This window comes from Caretta caretta, chromosome 1, assembly GCF_965140235.1.
Source record: "Caretta caretta isolate rCarCar2 chromosome 1, rCarCar1.hap1, whole genome shotgun sequence".
NCBI classification, from domain to species: domain Eukaryota; kingdom Metazoa; phylum Chordata; order Testudines; family Cheloniidae; genus Caretta; species Caretta caretta.
Genome location: NC_134206.1, coordinates 201,937,999 through 201,958,468, shown reverse-complemented (window position 1 = coordinate 201,958,468; position 20,470 = coordinate 201,937,999). Strand labels below are relative to the sequence as shown.

The 20,470-nt window shown below is 40.7% G+C and overlaps 1 protein-coding gene across 6 annotated transcripts in view; it reads right to left on the bottom strand.

Annotated features, from left to right (window-relative positions):
- GRAMD1C (GRAM domain containing 1C) overlaps positions 1 to 20,470 on the bottom strand; it is an 87,225-nt gene that overhangs the window by 26,660 nt on the left and 40,095 nt on the right. For 4 of the 6 annotated variants that reach the window (XM_048817908.2, XM_048817891.2, XM_075118807.1 and 1 more), the window contains 5 exons: positions 19,660 to 19,755; positions 17,809 to 17,889; positions 7,692 to 7,810; positions 6,320 to 6,443; positions 1,115 to 1,289 (listed from right to left, as the gene is read on the bottom strand). In XM_048817908.2, the coding sequence (XP_048673865.2) occupies positions 1,115 to 1,289; positions 6,320 to 6,443; positions 7,692 to 7,810; positions 17,809 to 17,889; positions 19,660 to 19,755 (595 nt within the window). Of the gene's footprint in view, positions 1 to 1,114; positions 1,290 to 6,319; positions 6,444 to 7,691; positions 7,811 to 11,398; positions 11,923 to 17,808; positions 17,890 to 19,659; positions 19,756 to 20,470 lie in introns of those variants that run through there. The other 2 variants (XM_075118811.1, XM_048817918.2) reach the window with 2 other exon arrangements.

Here is a 20,470-nt window from a genome sequence, read left to right as displayed (position 1 = left end):
GCCTATCTTTGTTGCTGCTCTTTTAATGTTGGGTAAATTTTCTGCCCAGCTGGGTGAATAGGACAAAGAGTCAACTGATTACATTATAAATGTCTTCAAAATGGGGAAAGAAAAAAAAAAAAGAGAGAGACTATAAAAACCTAAGGCTCTAGGACAAACAGGAAAACTGCAGAAGGACACTAAAATGATAAAGCCTGCAACTTTCTACTGCTATAGGCAATATATCTGTGATGGAGAAATGTATGTAAATTATTTATATAGCACACAAACTATAAAGGGGGTAAGTTATTACACAACACCATGTAAGATTTGTATACGTGTAATGCAGATTCATAGTGCTGAACATGCTCTTTTGGGGAGTTTAATATTCATGTTACTCTGAAACAGAAAGCCAAGTCATAGTCACAAACATTTTGTAAAGTTTCTTTCCTCTTTGTTCCCATTTCTTTCTTAAATATTCGTTATATGCTTTGAAGATGAAAAGCCTTCAAGAGGAAACATGGTCTAATAGTAAGAATAATGGACTAGGAGTCAGGTGATCTGGGTTATGTTCCTGACACTGTCACAGATACATTGTGTGATCTTGGACAAATCTCTCCCTGCTCTCTGACTCAGTTCCTCTCTCCTCCCTCCCAAGCCCCATCTGTACAATTGGGATAATTACTAGAATTAGATGGAAAATAGGCATTGTTCTCTGTGAAAATCAGAGAGAAAAATCCCCGTGTGAAAATGTTCCCATTGGAAAAGTTTCAAAAATGTGGGGAAACCCTTTCCCTCCCACAGGCTTTCTTATTGTTTTCCAACTGGGAAAAGCTGGAAAAGTCAAAGAGTGGGGAAATGCCCACAATTTCAAAACTAAAACTTTCAAAATTGCATGGTTCCCCTCCCCCCCCCCCCACGTTTGTCATTTCAAAACCATTTTGGAAAATGAATTTCTCTAAAAAGATATAGCTTTTAACAAAACCTTATTTTCTGACAAAACCACGTTTTGTCAGAAAATGTTCAAGCAGCTCTGACATGTAACCCCCTCCCGGGGAACTGTAGAGTACTTTGAGATCCAGACTACAGTCATGTTACGGATCTCAGTTGGATTTCTAAATGAGCAGCTATTTACCTTCTTCCTCACTATCTGAGGCACTGCTCTTCTCCAGAAGATTCTCATTATCGATTGGCTCCAGGGACTGTGCTGGGAGCCTGCGTCTCTCTAGCTTAAATGGTTTCTTTTCTGAAGGCAACAGAAGGCTCCTCTTGTCCTGTTTCTCATTTTGGGATTCCTCCTGCTCAGACCCCTATGGGAAGAGCGGTCAGCAAATGGTATAATTGACTATAATAACCTTCATAAACACTTTATATACAACCTTAGTTTAAAAAAAAGTTACAATTGACAAGTGTAAACAAGCTGGCTGTCCAAATTCTATTTACCACTTACCTGGCGCAAGTACTGCCCCTAATACTGGGCTGTGAAATTCCTTCTCTGCATCCAGCCTCCCTCATCTATTTATATGGCTCCAAGGCAGATTCTGCCAAATGGAAGCTTGCAGCTGAAATCAGTTCCTAGTCACTATTCCTGTGAAGGTAACCTTTCAAGAGTGAAATGATGCAGCACCATTTGAGACACTCAGAGGTGTGAATTATCCCATCAATCCTATTGACTGACTGACTCATAATGACTTAACTCTGAAACCCAACTATGACACTTGTGGGGCCAGACTATTACAGAAATTCAGGCAAGCAACTGCACACCTAATGAAATTCAATAAAGACAAATGCAAGGTATTACACTTAGAAAGGAGGGGGGGGAATCAAATACACAGCTACAAGATGGGAAATAACTGCCTAAGCAGTAGTATTGCAGGAAAGGATGCAGGGGTTATAGTGGATCACAAATTAAATACGAGTTAACGTGATCCAGTTTCCAAAAAGGCTAATATTCTGGAGAGTATTAACACAAGTGTCATATGTAAGACACGGGAGTTTACTGTCATGCTCATGTGAAGCCTCAGTTGGAGTACTGTGTCCAGGACTGTGATCAATTGTTCTCCATGTCCACTGAAGGTAGGACAAGAAATAATGTACTCAATCTGTGGCAAGGAAGATTTAGGTTACACATTAGGGAAATCCTTCTAACTATAAGGATAGCTGAGTTCTGGAATAGGCTTCCAAGGGAGGTTGTGGAATCCCTGTCATTGGAGGTTTAAGAACAGGTTACACAAATACCTGTCAGGGATGATCCTGCCTCAGTGCAAGGGACTGGGCTAGATGACCTCTTGAGGTGCCTTCCAGCCCTACATTTCTATGGTTCTATCATTCTAATTTGCATATATTTATTGAGATTGAGCATGCAAATCTGCTAACTACAAGTAACACAGCCAAAGAAAGGGCAGGGATGGTGGTCCTCCTAAAGGTTTAGTTCCTATATAAGAGTCATATTCTATCCTCAGTCTCTGTGCAAACTTCTTGTTGTCTTCAGTAGGACATTGGTTGTGGATCAAGAGCAGTATGTGGCCCCAAACTTTGTAGCTCTGATGTGTGCAGCATAATGCGATCAAACTGTCTTCCTAAATGATTTTAACTCATCTGCCTTACCACCATGTTGGAAGACTAATTCAGTGCTGATTCACAAGGAAGAGCTCCATCTACATGAATAATCATCACCACTTTCTGTAGCGCTCGTGTGTTTCTTGGAAGTCTGTTATCAAAATGTAGACCTGACCTTACATAGCTTGGGTGATTGAGAGATTCAAAGTACAAAGCTGGATGGCTGAAGGGCATAAAAGCCAGCACTGAATTTGTGACTTCAATATAAAGAGGCAAGGTATTTTCTATGCCAAAATAAAGGGAAGATTGAATTACGGAAGCAAATTAATCAGATACTGGTATTGAATTGGAAGCAATTCGTAAATTCCATGCAACACACTGTAGTGCAAAGGAAGAAGTAGGACAATGGGAAGGAGAAAGAATAATTCAGTGCATCAGTATTTCAGCATCAAGGTTCTCCAGTCTGGGTGAGGAGAGCGATGAAGCAGCCACCTGTGGCAAGCACTTTTTGTACAGACAAAGGTCCCATCCATCTTTCCACACCTGATACAGATCCAAGGAATTCTTATTCTGATGGCATTTTGAGAGAGACCATGGATTTGAAGACAACAGGGGAGTTTAAACCACCCTGCATGGGCTTAACCCAAGGCAATGGGTGAAGCATGACACTTCTGAGAAGAAGACCCTTCCCAAGACATACTGGCCCATCAGAAATTTTTTTTATGCACGCATGACATATACATTCTAAACCCAGATTTCTTGTACCTTCCAGCCATTAGACAAGGGCTTTTAGACAACGGCTAAAGAGAAATATTAACTTTTTAAAAAAAAATTAAACTGCTACTAAAATCAAAAAGCGGTAGGAGGCACATACGTAGTCTAGTGGTTCCATGAGTCCTCAGGAGGAGCTGGAAATGTACAGTGAGGGAGGAGGTGTCGTACATCTCTTTGAAACCCCAAATTTGGCACCACGCTTGGCAAACCTCCTCCTAAGACTTGCTCAGTGCTACTAGTGCCTAGTCAAGTCCAAGAATGGGGATCAGTGCATGCAATTTTTGTCAAGGAGAACAGCACCATATGTCTTGATGGCTGTGCACCAATTTCTGGTGTCAGGGAAAATTTGGCAACCGACTGGTGTATACTGTTAGGTGCACTGTGCTTTAAAAGAAAACCATGACTGATGGTGCACACAAAGGCTGCACACTTTCTTTTTTTTAAAAAAAAAGAGAGAATTAATAAAAACAAATTCCTAGTTTGTCAAGCAAAAGCTAAAACATTAACTGTGGGATACAAAAGCCCTTGAAATGTTCTTGAGATAACATTATATCAACTCTAAGAGTATCAAAATGTACCACAAAAAGGTTAATCATAGCAAAACTGAAGACAGATTTGAATGCAGAGATGGCTGTTCAAGATCCTAGCAAGTCCTGTTTGCAGGAGTCTGACACTGCCCTCCCGCCCCCCAAAAAATCAAGTGGGATTTGTCATAAATATTTATGAAGTTGCAATACTCTTCATTCTTCCTTGATCCTTTTGCAACAGGGCTTACTAGAACCAGGCTATACTTTCCGCACCACTCTCACTGTCAGGATCAAGGAGCAGTCATGCTGTATACTGATGGCCTATTTCCTTATGGCTACTGAAATATTTATTATTGAATAAACTCAAATCATTGTGACTGTTTGCAGGATGCATGTAGGATTCAGAAGACATGCGTTGGATGGATTTATTAATGTAACTGGAAATACCACTTGGAATAATAACGGAAGCAAAAACACTCCATTCAAAAGCACAACCTGGCAGATATTTGCTGTATTTAAACAGCATTAAAGATGGCCTACAAAGGGGGGAAAACTGTGCATTTCCCTTGTTTTTCTTCTTTTGGAAGAATAAATAAGGCATGAAATATTTTTCCTCCTCCCTCAAGTTACTGGGCTCAATACAAGGGTAACTGGGAGAAATTCTTCAGTCTGAGTTATGCTGGAGGCCAGCCTTGATGGACCCCCCACAGAGGACCCTTCTGTTCTTAACATCTATGAAAACTATCATGATTGTCAAGCATCTTGTCTTTCTGAGGTCTCCATGGATGACTAAAATGTGTAACAGGAACTAAAATACACACCATAAATATGATATTACATTAGTTCCTATGATGTCAAAACCCTACTAGTTCTCCAGAAGCAGACAAGATCTGAATTTCTCATGTGAAAAAAAAAAAGACGAATCCTTTAGGCCTTTATCTTTTTAATTTTCTTTTGGAAAAATATTCCGTCCCCCTTTATACATCAAAAAGCAGCAAAAAGGGAATGAGTCAGTTTTTCCCCTTTTGCAGGTCACCTCTAAACTACATAATGAGTTTTCACAGCTTTATTCAGACATCTTATGGCAGCAATACTTCAATAACTATTGAAACCCTCTATTCCTTCTGTAATCCTGAAATATTTGCATTCTGTCGCTCAATTACTCTAGCAAAGACCACACAAAATGTATACCTAAATGTAACTGTCATACATATTGTAAGTTATACAATAATAAAATCCCCCAGATTCATCTCTCTCAAACTTCAATGCGCTCGGATGCTAAGAAATATACTTCAACAAATTGAGCCTGTACATAGGATTGGAGCCTATATTCATCAAAATGGCATTACTGGGTGAGATTTTCAAAGGCACTTTCATTGTTACAGGATTAGCTCTAATTTTTTCCCGTTAGGTCTCCCTTGAGCACATACATGCTTGACAGCACATACATGACACCTCCACTCCTCTCAGGGTGGAATCCCACGTTTCTCCCACCCACAAACCAGGTCCCTAGGCTACAGTACCTGTTCACCATAGATGGTTCCTCAGCAGGCCCAAAAGCGTTTAGCAGTGTAAGAGACTTCCCTTTGCGAGCTGTGACCAGTACAATGCAGTGACTCAGAATAGTTTCTTTCAAAGTATTACTTATCCATAGGAACATAGCATTCTGAGAAAAGGGATAAAACTACAAAGCCTATACACACCTTGTCTTACCTAAAGCCACTATAGGTCTAACTTATCCCACACACTCCAATCTCTAGGAATGAAGTGTCAGTCTGTTCCCCCAGTACTCCCATCTTCCCTCTAAAATCAGTTCTTTTAACAAACCCCTACGTCTAGAACAATTACAAAGTGTGAGGAGATTCTAATCTGGAATAAAAACATCAGGTGAGCGGGTCTGAACACAGAAATGGAAAAAAGACAATAAGAGGTTTTATGGAGTCCTTTTCATTTGTAGATCTTAAAGAGCTCTGTAAAGATGGATAAATAGAATTATCCTCTTTGTACAGATAGAGAGACTGAGGCACAAAGAGTTGCAGTGACTTGTCCAAAGTCACATGGTGAATCAATGGCTGAACAGGGAATGGGACACCAGGAGCTCCCCACTCCCGACCGAGTTCCCTACCCACTTGACCACACTGCCAATAAATAATAAAAATAATAAAATAATAATAATAATGTATTCTTTAAGTAAAAGAAAATTCAAAACTGATCAGAACTATAAACAATCCATTTCATGTAAATGCTAGCAGCCAGCAGGCAAAGTCTTAAAACACTGAAAGATGAATAACTGACCTTGACCCATTCACCTCCAGATGCTAAATCTTCTAAACTGTTCTCATCTTCACATCCTTCATAGGTAGGAGAAGGAGTAATCCTTATATACATACATACATACACACACACTTACACACTTAAGGATGTATGATCTACACATTTGTATTTGTTAAGTAAGCAAGAGAGGCTGTCTAAATACTTACTCCTGTCAGTGTGTTTCCATGGAATGGCTCTGCCTCTACTATCTGAATGATGGGTTCATGAATTTCACAGATTGCTTTGGGTAATTTTTCATCTCTGTCTCCAGAATCATCACAAATGATGGATCTGTCCAAAGCAAAAAGATAATAAAGACAGAGTTAATTTAATTTCTTAGCATTTATGGCACCAAACTCATACTTTTGGAGATTTATTCAATTTAAAAACATACACTACAAACCGTTAATTGAATTGCCACATAAGACTCCCAGCTCAGTCATCCTACATCCAGTTCATTAACCCATCAAACTACCCTGTCCCCAAGTGCCTGTGAGAAAACCCTGGCTTAGCACTGTGTCTGGAAAGTTAATAAATCAAGGTTATGGTGAACTGAGGGAGAAAGTTAATGTTGTGGATGGTAGGGAGATAAAAGTATCTTAGGCCTCAAATTGAAAAGTTTTGTCCTTTTAATGATTATTATAATAGGCATTTTTCTTACACCCATCCCTCTAGCATCCTATGTCAAAATATTTTGAAGATTATACTATGAAACATTTTTAAAAAACAGGCAGGGGCTTTTTTTGGGATATACACATTTCCTCAACATTTTCATTCAAAACACAACAGCACTAAGTGTTAGTGCGTTCACTAATTTTTGTTCACTTTTATAAGACGTTACCATCTAAGGGCATGTAGACAATTAAGACCACATTGTTTAAAGAGTAAAGCTGAAAATTAACAATTTTGCTCAAGGTCATTTGAAGGAGTCAAAGAAACTGTAACAGAACCAGAAAGAGACATTGATAAATCCACTTTCATTGGCCAAAAGAAAAAAAAAAAAAGAATTAAACTGTAAAACGGTGAAAAATAAAGCAGCAGTTTTAAGTGTTTCAATTTTAATAATCTAAGACAGAGGGTCTCAACCTGGGGTTCATGAAAAGGTAGCAGAGGGTCATAATCACTCAGCAATATCCATACTGCTTACTAGGATGATGGGCCTGACTAGATTCTATCATGGGGAAGATTGAGAATCCCCAATCTAAAGTGGTATTAGTAATAAAAGTATGGGATTTTTTAAAAATATTACACACAATTCCTAGATTCCTTTATCTGAACAGAACCAGGAAAAGCCAGGGAAACACAAGCTTCCTCATACTTCTCTGCACTAAGGGGTCTCAATTCTGCTCAACCTACAACAGAGTGAAGACAATCGAGTCTTTATGCCTAGTCAGTACTTTAGCCCCTTTGCTAAGGCTGCTAAAAAGCGTACAGATTAGTGTCAGTAATGGAGGCAATTTTGAAGGAGGATTTTAAGACAGAGTTGTAGAAACAGTGTTCTATTTCCATAAAAGATAAGTATCCGTAGTATCTTCTTACCTAGACTGTCCATTGTCTTCAGAGGACGAGTAAAAGCTCTCCATCTCCTCACTGTTCAGGCCCAGCTCAGAGCCATAGCTCTGTTGTACCAGTTGCCAGAACTCCTGTTTGGTCAGTCTCTGAAAAGAGAAAGCACATTGTTGGTCAAAAGCTGCAGTGAAGAGCTGCTACTTCTACCTGTTCACAAACAGATTATTTTACCCTAGATATATCTGGATCCATCCCTGTTATTGTCTAAGAAAGCTTTCTTTCTAAGAAACAGCACACATTTCAGGCCCCACTGCAGTTGGTAACCCTCCTTAGAAATATAAAGGAGACTCTCATCTTCCATTTTTAAATAGCTAAACTTCTAGCCAAAATGGATTTGATAACATAACCCAATCTAAACTGAGCACTAGAGCTGAAAACTTCTGACTGGTTTTTCCTTAATATCACAGGCTACTCCCATTCTCCCCTCCACCTCCAACTCCAAACAGCTGCCCAGAGCTGACCTTTGGAGCTCGTGAAAACTATAAAGTCACAGTCCTTTGACTTGAGCCGCATCATTCAGGCTGCCACTGATGACAGTGGGGTATCACAAATTCCTTCCCAGCCAAATTGCCTACAGCTCAGTTGGCTTCTTCGCTGAATAACCCATGTGACCTTTGGTCACAAGGAAGGACAGTTCAGCACTTTGAGAGGTGGAATGGTAGGGTGACCAGATGTCCCGATTTTATAGGGACAGTCCCGATTTTGGGGTCTTTCTCTTATATAGGCTCCTATTATCCCCCACCCCCTGTCCCGATTTTTCACACTTGCTGTCTGGTCACCCTATGGAATGGTCTAGTCAGTGACTGAGCACACGGGACTGCGACATTCAAATCCGAGCTCTAAACAGACTACCTTGGTGGCCTTTAATCTCTCCATGCCTCAGTTTCCCCATCTGCAAAATGAGGATGATCACACTTACCAACCTCACAGGAGAGATGTGAGGAGTAAGCAGTCAATGCCTAGGAAGCACTACAGTTCACAAACCATACAGCTAATTTGGACAACTATCCCTTTTAAATTCATATTTTACACACACACACACACACACACACAGAGTTGTATTAGTTCTATTAGACTGCCTACATTGAACTGGGCACTCTAGAGAACACAAAGCAGGCAAGCTGCCTTCCCTAATTTGCTTACAGTCTCGGAGCTACTACTGTTATTTGTTGTTTTGAGTCAAGTAAGGCCTACAGGTCCCAATCAGGCTCTGAGCCTTCTTGTATGAGGCACTGTGAAAACACAGCATAGGAGACAGTCCCTTCAAAGAGTTTACAGTCTAATCTAATACAAATTGCCAACAATAAAATCAGACACGTGTCACTTTATGAAGGATTATTAGCACAGGTTAGGGTAGCAGATCCACTGGATCGGCACACTTTCACTGTACTAAATAAGTATAACGTTATTTGTTTCTAGTAATAGCTTTGAGGATGCACAGAGAAAAGCTTGTTTGAAGAAGTGATTTGAAAATCCCCAAATCCTTAAACTGCTTCTGGGCATAGAGGTGTGACCACGGTGAACACAAAGGTGGCAGAAAATGGTTTCATAAGTCTGTCCATACATACGAAAGCTCTCTCTAGCCACTCCCTTACTCTCACTCATCCCTATGCCTTCCTACCATGTTGCCCCCATATGCCTGAAATGCTTCCCAGTGCAATAAAACACATCCCTCCTCTTTCAAATAGCTCCTCAAAGCACACTTACTGTGCATCCTCAGTCTCTATTGTTTATAAATATTTATTTCTGGTAGCATCCACAACGCACTGGGACTGAGCCCCATAATCTGGTGCTGGTAATCGGTCAAAGACAAAGTAATACTTGTGCAAACTACTGATAACAAATCACACTGTATTTGATCCTGAGCACTTCAGGGCAAGAACTGTCCCTCTAATATGTTTGTACAGCACCTAGCACTGTAGGGCTCTGCGCCTGAGTCTCTAGGTGACACCGCAATCCAAATAAATACTACTTAGAATACAAACACAGATCAGGACGGGCACCTTGGGTAAATTTTTCAGAAGTGCTTAAGTGACATTCAGAATTACCATGATCTTAATTCGGTGTAGCTTCATTCACTTCCAAAGTGACTTAAACTGAACTCAATGAAGGTCGCTAATTCTGAATAAAGAAGTGTCTGAACAATTGAATTAATCCACTTTAATTCACACTTCCAGTTAACTCAAATTAACTTTCCTCAGTGTGCCTGTGTAGTCAAACCCCTCATCACATTTGTCAAAAGGGATTTAGGAGATGAAGTCTCATTGTCTGATTTACAAAAAGAAAAGGAGTACTTGTGGCACCTTTTGCGAATACAGACTAACACGGCTGTTACTCTGAAAATTGTCTGATTTAGGTGCCTAAATCACTTTTGAACATTGTATCCTGTCTCCCCCATGCTCTGTAAAGACCCCATATACCGTTAGCATTCAGCTACATATAAATTATATGCATACAACATTTTGAAAAGTAAAGTAATATAAAACAGTTTAAAATGCAACTAATGTAGTAATGGCCACACTTCAGTGTTTCTTCACTTGTCATAAATGTTTTCTTGGACATTCTTAGAACAAAAGAACCGTCTGCTTTCCTCTCAAAATCTAAAGGATAGGGCACTAGACCAGTACTTAGGAGTTCTGGGTTCTTTTCCCAGCTGTGCCAGTGACTTCCTTATGACTTTGGGTAAGTTGTGTAATAGATATGTGCCTCAGTTTCCCCATGAAGTTTACACACTTTTGTAAAACACTGAGTTTTACAGATGGACAGAACTACCTAAATTGTAAGTTACTATTATCCGGTACTGACTGCTGCCAGAGACAAGATACTGGACTAGATGGACCACTGATATGAGACACTATGGTTATTCTTATGACTAAACAAGGATATTACTCTCAGGAAGGGTGAGGGGAATCTTAGAAATGTGTTCAGATTTCTTTATAGAAGTCCAGTGCTAGGTTTTTCCTTTCATTGTTAAGAAATTGAGCCAGGTTTCCCAATCCACCAACAAAATTCACACTTTGACCTGTTCAGGTGCTCTCGGGTATTCTCAAGAGGGGTAAGAAAAAGAGAAAGGATCCTGACACTTAAACCTATATCCACAAAGTAAACAACCAGTCTCAAAGTCCATTTTTCTTATTGAAAAGAACTCGAAGAAAGTGGGAAAGAAGGCATAAGGAGTTTATGGATGTGAAAGAAGAATGTCATTAATGGTCTCTAAAGACGCTGGAAACTGTGTATCAGCCATGATCCATATAGATCAATGGAATTGAACATTACGAATGAAGAAATAACATAAGAACAATTTACAAGAAAAATCATATTAAATATCTGTGCATTAACGACATTTTAAAAAGACACCACTGTCCTGCTTACGCAGCTTGCAGGGTTTTGCAATAGTGACAGAAATTTAAAGGTACAAAAAAGGTAACACACAAGCACAAATATGTGGCTATCCATATATATATTTATACCTACACACACACACGATTTTTCTTATATGACTATTATACCTTAAGACTTCCACAAATGCAGAATGTATTTGGAAGTTATATTTAAAATGTTCAGCTTCAATAACTATTGATTTATTAAGGCTACTAGCAGATTTCTGATTATGAAAGCATGGTTTTTAATCACATTTGCTCTGTGTCCCTTTCAATAGAAAGTGGTGAGAACCTTACATTTTCAATTCTCAAATTCTGCACCTACTTAGCCAACTTCATATTGATGCTCAGGAAACAAGCCCTCACCAAAAGACAGCAACCTGTGCTTCTGGGACTGTAGAACTCTCCTGCATTCAGAAGCACATCATTTCACCCCAAAGGGCTGAGTTTTCTGTGAAGCAGATGAACCCAAGGGGCTGCATGGCTACCAAGCAAGTCCAAAAATTCAGAAGAACAATTCCCAGCCCATGCTAGTTTGGCTGTAATCAAGACCCAATGGGCCTTGAGCTGTCGTGAAGACGACTCCACTACACAGTGGCAAAACTCCTGGGGTAAGCAGGTTGCTTACATTGTTGTTTATTAAGACATATCTTTGTCTTGTCGAAGATGGATGTGCTGCTGTTTCAAACCTGTTTCTCCGTAACTTCCTGCTTGGCAGTAGCAGAGCTGTTCACAAGTGGGCTGGTCTGCCTGCAGAACTGGAACTTGTGCTAGATTCCGGTCTGGTTCCTAGGCCGCTCCCACTAAGGAAGCATAGGTAAGCAGGGTTTGTTAAAGACACAGTCTTTTCCTTTCCTCTTCCAGACATATTAAGCTGTACGTAAAGTTCCATTACAGCAAGAGACAGCTGGAGACAGACTTATTTAAACTCATTTGGAGTTTTACAATGCCCGTTCAAGCAGTATTTTAAATATCTAAAGATGTTAAAGAATGCCTTGAATCCAACACACAGCTTCTCAAGGGAGTGGCTTCAGAAGCTGCAGCTTTTGTCACTAATATCTCCACTTAAAGCAGCTTAAGCCACTGTTTACTGCAATCAGAGAACCTTCTTTTTTAACGACAGGTTTCAGAGTAGCAGCTGTGTTAGTCTGCATTGTTAGCACAGCTCCCTTATCAGGCCTCTTCATTTAACCTTTTCACTCCTGTCAGTACATACATGTGCCACAGCGTGAGTTTTAAATGGAAAAGCAGGACATACTATGCCCAGCCACAGTGAAAGAGAAAGAGTCCTTGGTACCTTTACCTTTTCAGTGCTGAATTGCATAACTTGTCTATTACAGTTTAATAGCAGGCAAGTTTTTGTGCTTTATATAGTAACAATATGGCTTTGCATTTTATATATAGATGTTGATCCTATACAGGGGTTTTCTTCCACAGATTTCAAAGCTGGGATGCACCCAGTTCTGTTGCTACTAAAATCTTTACATCACACCGCATCATCATTTATTTTAGGACATAATTCACTAGAAGATCGATTTGCAAAGGTGTTAGAGAGTTTAAAAGATGAATTATACTATTTTTCCTATCCCTCTACCTCACAAATCAAACTGCCTTAGTACGAGTCCAACTGTACATGGTGGGGGAGAAGAAAATATCTAATGCATTTTTAAAAGTCTCCATAAAATAGTTTTTATATTCTTAACATTGCAGTATTAAAGGGCTGATATTGCAAAATCTACTAATTCTAGAAACAAAAGTCTTACACCACTGGAAAGAAGAGATTCTCAATTCTTCTATTTATAGCTCTGATGGTTGATAACGGACGTTAAACCTGTCACTGGTCCAATATCAAATCCTGCTTGTCCTAGCATTGAAGGTAGTGCAGTTTTGGGAGTGAGAAAATTATTTTTGGGGCAGGCGGTTTTGTGGTTTTTTTAGGGCCCATTTGAAGCAGCTCAGAAACATTAGAGGTTATCTCAAGTATTGCTGAACTAGTAAGCAAAATACAGGTGGAAGGGTCAAGGGAACACAAATGCATGCAATTTGCTCATGACTCTCTCATATTGCCACACATGAAAACCAGACAAAACGCAATACATGTTTAAGAATGGCTCAAACAATATAGTTCTTCCTTCAGGACCAGGTGGTCACATGTTACAATCCAACACAAGCACTTGGTCTTGCATGCAGTTCAGGATACTGCCCTACAATACCTTCAGAGTGAGCATGAGGATACATTTTTACAATTACAGGAGTTTGGATGAGAAACTGAACAGAAGTTCTTTCTGTGCATCTCTGCAGACTTTCAAGATAAAAGTTAATAGATTCTGGCCAGTTGTGCAGGGGGGTAGGGAGGGAGAGGCACAACACATTCCCCCTCCCTCCCATATTCCCTTGTGACCCTGCACAGGGATGGCTAGAATTAGTCTGGGAGGATGCAGTCCCTGCTCCCAATTAGCTCTCTACAACAGCACTAGCTGCTCAAAAAGGAGTGGGGAAAAGACACCCCTCTCCCCCCCGCCCCCATCAGCGCTGAGGAGTTGGCTGGCTGCAAGGGTGGTAGAGCTACTTCTCTGGTATGTATGCCTCGGAAACATCAAGAAGAATTCTAGCTACTTCATTCCACACCCCTAAAGCTCCTTCCTTCAATGTAATTGCACTCAGGAGCAATTCTGTACCCAGCAAAGCTCAAAACAGCTAATTGACTAAACTAAAATTCAGAGAGGAAAATACATCCAAAAAACTGATAAGGAAGAAAACTTGCAGGAGTTGAAAGTGAAACCTGATTATGAGTTATAACTGTTCGTTAGAAATTAGGAGCACTTTTGTTATGTTCTTTTTGCGGATACAGACTAACACGGCTGCTACTCTGAAACCTACCATTTGTTACGTTTGTTCAGGGTTTTAACGACATGCCTGATAAGATTTTGTTTTGCTGATGCTCCCTTAACAAAATGCAAATGGACATTTATGACACCAAAAGACTGCGATGATGAAGCTACTAATATACATTTCAGTGTCTGTGAAATTTATGATATTACGAATAGGTCAGTAGTGACTCTACATTAAGACAACATGCAATTTTAAAATATTGACTAACTTGCTGAGGAAATTTTCAAAATGCTCCCTTTTTTGACTAAGGACAGAGATAGTTTTTTAAAATATTGCCACAATAGCTCTCTAATGCCATAGGCTTCCCCCTCATTCCACTCCCCTAGCCACCATGCCAAAGTGACAATTATTTTTCTCCCTCCCAGGGCATGCACAAGGGGAGACAAGCAGGGGCACAGGCTCCCCAGTAATTGGCCAGGGCACAGCGCTCCTCCGGTCCTGGGGGCATGGTGGGAGCTGACAATTCCTCTGACCCTGGGGCCCCGGTGGGAGCTGACAGCTCCTCCAGCCCCAGGGCTGTGGTGGGGCCCAGAATGTGCCCCTCCAAAAACAGTGAAATTTAAATTCTTGCACATGCCCCTGCCTCCTTTTATTATTACTAACATCAATTTATATTCATGATGAGCTGGATTAAGATACAGTATCCATACCCAGTCCTGTAGTGGTAACATCTACAAGAAAATGTGTACAAGTAAAATATGAGGTTGGAGTGAAGGTTGCGCACTTGAATAGGGGATAGGGAGGAATTGGGTGGATACATTGTAGTTGTCTATACTGGATGCTGGAATGGAAAAGGAGTTTGACATGGAGTTATGAGTGTGACAGTGTGTTCGGTTTGTAAGGGATGTGGATTTGTGGCTGATCTGGATGTTAAATGTTACCTTAAATGGTGTTTTCCTTGAATTTTAGCATTTGTGTTTCTTTTAAACACATTTGAGCCACCTTAACTCTAAATTAGCTAAGATTATGTGCAGGATATGTATATAAACAGTGCAGCAGATTTAAGTCTCTGGGGGACATTCTTCTTCAAAGTTATATTTGTGTATCTTTGAGTTTAGCTGCCTCTACTTTCAAATATTAAAACAATGAGAACTGTGAATTACAGGAAAGAGATCCAAAGAAGCATGTTATTTGCACTGACTCTTTGCAACAAACATGTCATTGCATTTTCAGGAAGAAGCATCAGATTAAGTGTACACAAACTGCCATATAAATCAAGCTACCTAGCAGAAGTTGCCAAAACACACCTGTATGTAGTTCAGCCTTCATCTTTGTTGGGTCTTTTCAGCTCAGGGGTCATATTGAGCTGGTTGGCAGAGGGTTTAACCTGCTTTACTTTTCTTGAGATGATGCCAATTTGTTTTCCAGAATCTAATCTTATTCCTTAAAAAAAAAATCTCTAACTCTTATGGTCACAAAGATGACCTTAAAAACCTGAACCAACTATAAATCAATCCAGTAATATCTGCCTGAGTTTACAAATAGCCTGAAACAATAGCTCCAAAAGAGGTGTGAGCTTCTCTGCCATCCCAATGGAGTTATTAACTTCACAGATAATGACTACATTTAAAATGTAAATGCAAGAAAAGCGAAGGATCATCATATTATGAAGATCATCTTTGACAGGAGTCTCATTCTGGAATCTGAAGTAAGTGGAGCCTGGGAGAGTACCAATACTTTCTCCCACCCCACCCCCACTTCGACTCTTGATTGGAATACTTGAAGAACCAAACCTCTGTTTCTGAAATCATTTAGCCTCCAGTGCAGATCTAGTGCTCACTAGAAAAAGGTTTATTTTTCTCTCCTGCTGGTAATAGCTCACCTTCCCTGATCACTTTGGTTACAGTGTGTATGGTAACACCCATTGTTTCATGTTCTCTATTTTCTAAAATCTCCCCACTGTATTTTTCACTGAATGCATCCGATGAAGTGGGCTGTAGCTCACGAAAGCTTATGCTCAAATAAATTGGTTAGTCTCTAAGGTGCCACTCGTACTCCTTTTCTTTTTTCAGAGTAACAGCCGTGTTAGTCTGTATTCGCAAAAAGAAAAGGAGTACAAGTGGCACCTTAGAGACTAACCAATTTATATGAGCATGAGCTTTCGTGAGCTACAGCTCACTTCATCGGATGCATACCGTGGAAACTGCAGCAGACTTTATATACACACAGAGAATATGAAACAATACCTCCTCCCACCCCACTGTCCTGCTGGTAATAGCTTATCTAAAATGATCATCAGGTTGGGCCATTTCCAGCACAAATCCAGGTTTTCTCACCCTCCACCCCCCCACACAGATTCACTCTCCTGCTGGTGATAGCCCATCCAAAGTGACAACTCTTTACACAATGTGCATGATAATCAAGGTGGGCCATTTCCAGCACAAATCCAGGTTTTCTCACACCCCCCACACCCCCATACACACACAAACTCACTCTCCTGCTGGCAATAGCTCATCCAAACTGACCACTCTCAAAGTTTAAATCCAAGTTAAACCAGAATATCTGGGGGGGGGGGGGGGTAGGAAAAAACAAGGGGAAATAGCCACTCCCAGTCTCTATTTAAGCCTAAATTAATAGTATCCAATTTGCAAATGAATTCCAATTCAGCAGTTTCTCGCTGGAGTCTGGATTTGAAGTTTTTTTGTTTTAAGATAGCGACCTTCATGTCTGTGATTGCGTGACCAGAGAGATTGAAGTGTTCTCCGACTGGTTTATGAATGTTATAATTCTTGACATCTGATTTGTGTCCATTTATTCTTTTACGTAGAGACTGTCCAGTTTGACCAATGTAAATGGCAGAGGGGCATTGCTGGCACATGATGGCATATATCACATTGGTGGATGTGCAGGTGAACGAGAGAACACTTCAATCTCTCTGGTCACGCAATCACAGACATGAAGGTCGCTATCTTAAAACAAAAAAACTTCAAATCCAGACTCCAGCGAGAAACTGCTGAATTGGAATTCATTTGCAAATTGGATACTATTAATTTAGGCTTAAATAGAGACTGGGAGTGGCTAAGTCATTATGCAAGGTAGCCTATTTCCCCTTGTTTTTTCCTACCCCCCCCCCCCCCAGATGTTCTGGTTTAACTTGGATTTAAACTTGGAGAGTGATCAGTTTTGATGAGCTATTACCAGCAGGAGAGTGAGTTTGTGTGTGTATGGGGGTGTGGGGGGTGTGAGAAAACCTGGATTTGTGCTGGAAATGGCCCACCTTGATTATCATACACATTGTAGGGAGAGTGGTCACTTTGGATGAGCTATTACCAGCAGGATAGTGAGTTTGTGTGTGTGGTTTTTGGGAGGGGAGTGAGGGGGTGAGAGAACCTGGATTTGTGCAGGAAATGGCCCAACTTGATTATCATGCACATTGTGTAAAGAGTTGTCACTTTGGATGGGCTATCACCAGCAGGAGAGTGAATTTGTGTGGGGGGGTGGAGGGTGAGAAAACCTGGATTTGTGCTGGAAATGGCCCAACCTGATGATCACTTTAGATAAGCTATTACCAGCAGGACAGTGGGGTGGGAGGAGGTATTGTTTCATATTCTCTGTGTGTATATAAAGTCTGCTGCAGTTTCCACGGTATGCATCCGATGAAGTGAGCTGTAGCTCACGAAAGAGCATGCTCAAATAAATTGGTTAGTCTCTAAGGTGCCACAAGTACTCCTTTTCTTTTTCCTTTTCTTTTTGCGGATACAGACTAACACGGCTGCTACTCTGAAACTAGAAAAAGTGATCCTTGACTTTTTTTAATAGTGTTGATCAGCTACACCCGCCCCCCACAGAAACAAAAAACAACAACAAAACCTTACCTTGTCCAGCAGTGCATTCTGCCATAAGCGGAAGATACTGAGGTAGCTTCTATCTCTAGCACTGAAGGACGTGAAGAAAAACTGGATGGAAGATAAGATGATAGCTCGCTTTATTGAATTCCTATGTGAATCCATATTGTACAGTTTCTAGAAGAGGCAGTAGTAGTTATACGATGTCCATGGTATGGTCAAACGATATACCTACCCTCAAAATCATGGCCCCAGGGAAATGGATTAATACCTACAACTAGGCAGTCAGTGGGATATGCAGCTATTGAGGACACTTACTGAAGCCTGTAGATTCCCACTGTCTATACATTATATAAAACATTTTTCTTGCTTTTTGTGGCATCTACTTGCAAGCACTTACTCCAGTATAAAAAATATCCTCTATATCATTTATCTGCTCCCTAAACCTCTTTCTCCCACTTGCACCTTCATGTATCCCTCTATGCTTGCACTAGTCTCCACCTATCAGTACCCTCACCCTCCTCCTTCACACCCACTGTTTGCATGATTTTATCTTGCTAGTCTTCTCACCAAGGCCTAGCACATCATCCTTTACCTCAGGGGTTCTCAAACTGGGGGCTGTGACTTCTCAAGGGGTCACAAGGTTATTACACGGGGGTCACGAGCTATCAGCTTCCACCCCCAAGCCTCGCTTTGCCTCCAGCAGGTATAATAGCATTTAATATAAACAGTTGTGTTTTTAATTTATAAGGCGGTGTTGCACTCACAGGCTTGCTGTGTGAAAGGGGTCACCAATACAAAAGTTTGAGAATCTCTGCTTTACCTAATCTGCTCTCTTGGGTTTTGCCTTATCATTCACTTTTACTCATTCCATTTTTAAAAGTTTCTAACCTCTTCAACACACGGATAGAATCATGTCCTTTGCAGCAGGGAAAAACTAGTAAGACTCATGGGCCCCATTATGGAACTGCAAAGGTCTCCCTTCAGTGTCAGCTATATTTGAATAAGCTATATTGAATAAGCAGTCATTCCTCAAAAACACCAACAGACTCACACTAGGCAACTGTCACCCTGTTTTCAGCCTAACAGTTTTGTTTTTCTGGGAGGGGAGGTTACTGAAAAGCTGGTGATTAGCCAACTCCCATCCCAATCCAGATTGGGCAGGCTAACCTTTTGCAACTTGCTCTTTGGAATTCCTTTGAAATTCACCCAGAAGCTACAGCTAGTGCAGAATACAGCACCCAGGAGGCAGGGAGAAGCTCCTAATTATACCAAAACCCATTACAAAACAGCCCTTTTAGCATATAGCAACTGTCTTCCAAGGATGCGTTTTATTTATAGAGGTTGCAAAACATCAAATTCCAATGCAAACCCACTCTGAAAAGGAAATCCCTAAAAATGGCATTATGGGGCCCTGTGTTTATTGTGTTCACTGATTCCACAGCAACTCTGCTCAAACAACAAGTAAAAAGATGATATTACTAGTTATTAGCTCGGACTCACTTGGTTCTTTCTGGCCCAGGCATCATCCCTAGTAATAAAGATTTTGCAACTGAAACTTAGCTGACAATTCTGTTGATGTTACAGAATAGACTTTGACATCCTCTCCCACAGGTATGCTGACACTGCAGTGCTAACCCAAGTAAAGAGTAGTAAACACTTGTTTTAGTCACCAAAGTTATCAGATCTGACTGTGACACACACAGGGAGTAGATGTGTGGTGTAAGATTTTTTTTATTTTTTTTTTAAAGAAACAGTCACTTCTCTGATCATAACTGCAGTTTAAATATAAAATTGGGACGGTTGCCTTAGCCAACAGGAATCAAAAAATGCTGTGCCCCAGGAATTATTGTTATGAAAAAGAAAATACTAGCTTTTCACCTTCTCCCCTTCTGTTACAATCTGGATGGCATTTGGAATGAGCCGTGCAGTCTTCTCCTTTGTCACGAAGGTTATATCCTTCAAGGCAATAGAAATCTGAACAGAAATAGATACAAAAAAACACACATAGAAAAGTTATTAAATCCCAGAAATCCACAGGGCACAAGACATGCAAGAGGAACTCAACATCAAACTAACCCAAGCTACTTGAATAAAGCATAGTAGATGTAGGGCACAGGACACCAGGACCACCCTTAAGCAAAAGCATACCAAAGCTTTGTCATTCACAGCCCTGCCCAGCCCAGCCGAGCGCACCAGAACCAAATAGTGAGCAGACAATTCACTGCACCCTTACCACTCCCACAGCAGGACTAGAGGATTCATGACAAATCCTATCCTGACAGCAAGCTGAGTCCCACAAATCTGAATGCCAATCCTGGCTGCTACACTGGAAAAGACATCTGTACTCCCTTCTTCTGCTGTAATGTCTCATTTCTGCTAACAGCCTGACAGATGTGCATGTAGGTACATTTGCCAAGTGGCGTGCAGCCTAGGGCACGGGTCACTTGCAGGTTTAAACTAGTGTAAATGGTGGAGTCTCTGTAACTTGATGTCTTTCAACCCTGATTTGAGGACTTCAGTAACTCAGCAGAGGTTAGGGGTCTATTACAGGAGTGGGTGAGGTTCCATGGCCTGTGATGTGCAGGAGGTCAGACGAGACGATCATGATGGTCCCTTCTGGCCTTAAAGTCTATGAGTCTATAAACACTGCTGTGGAATCTCCCAGTTGACGTGGGGGGCGCTCTGCACA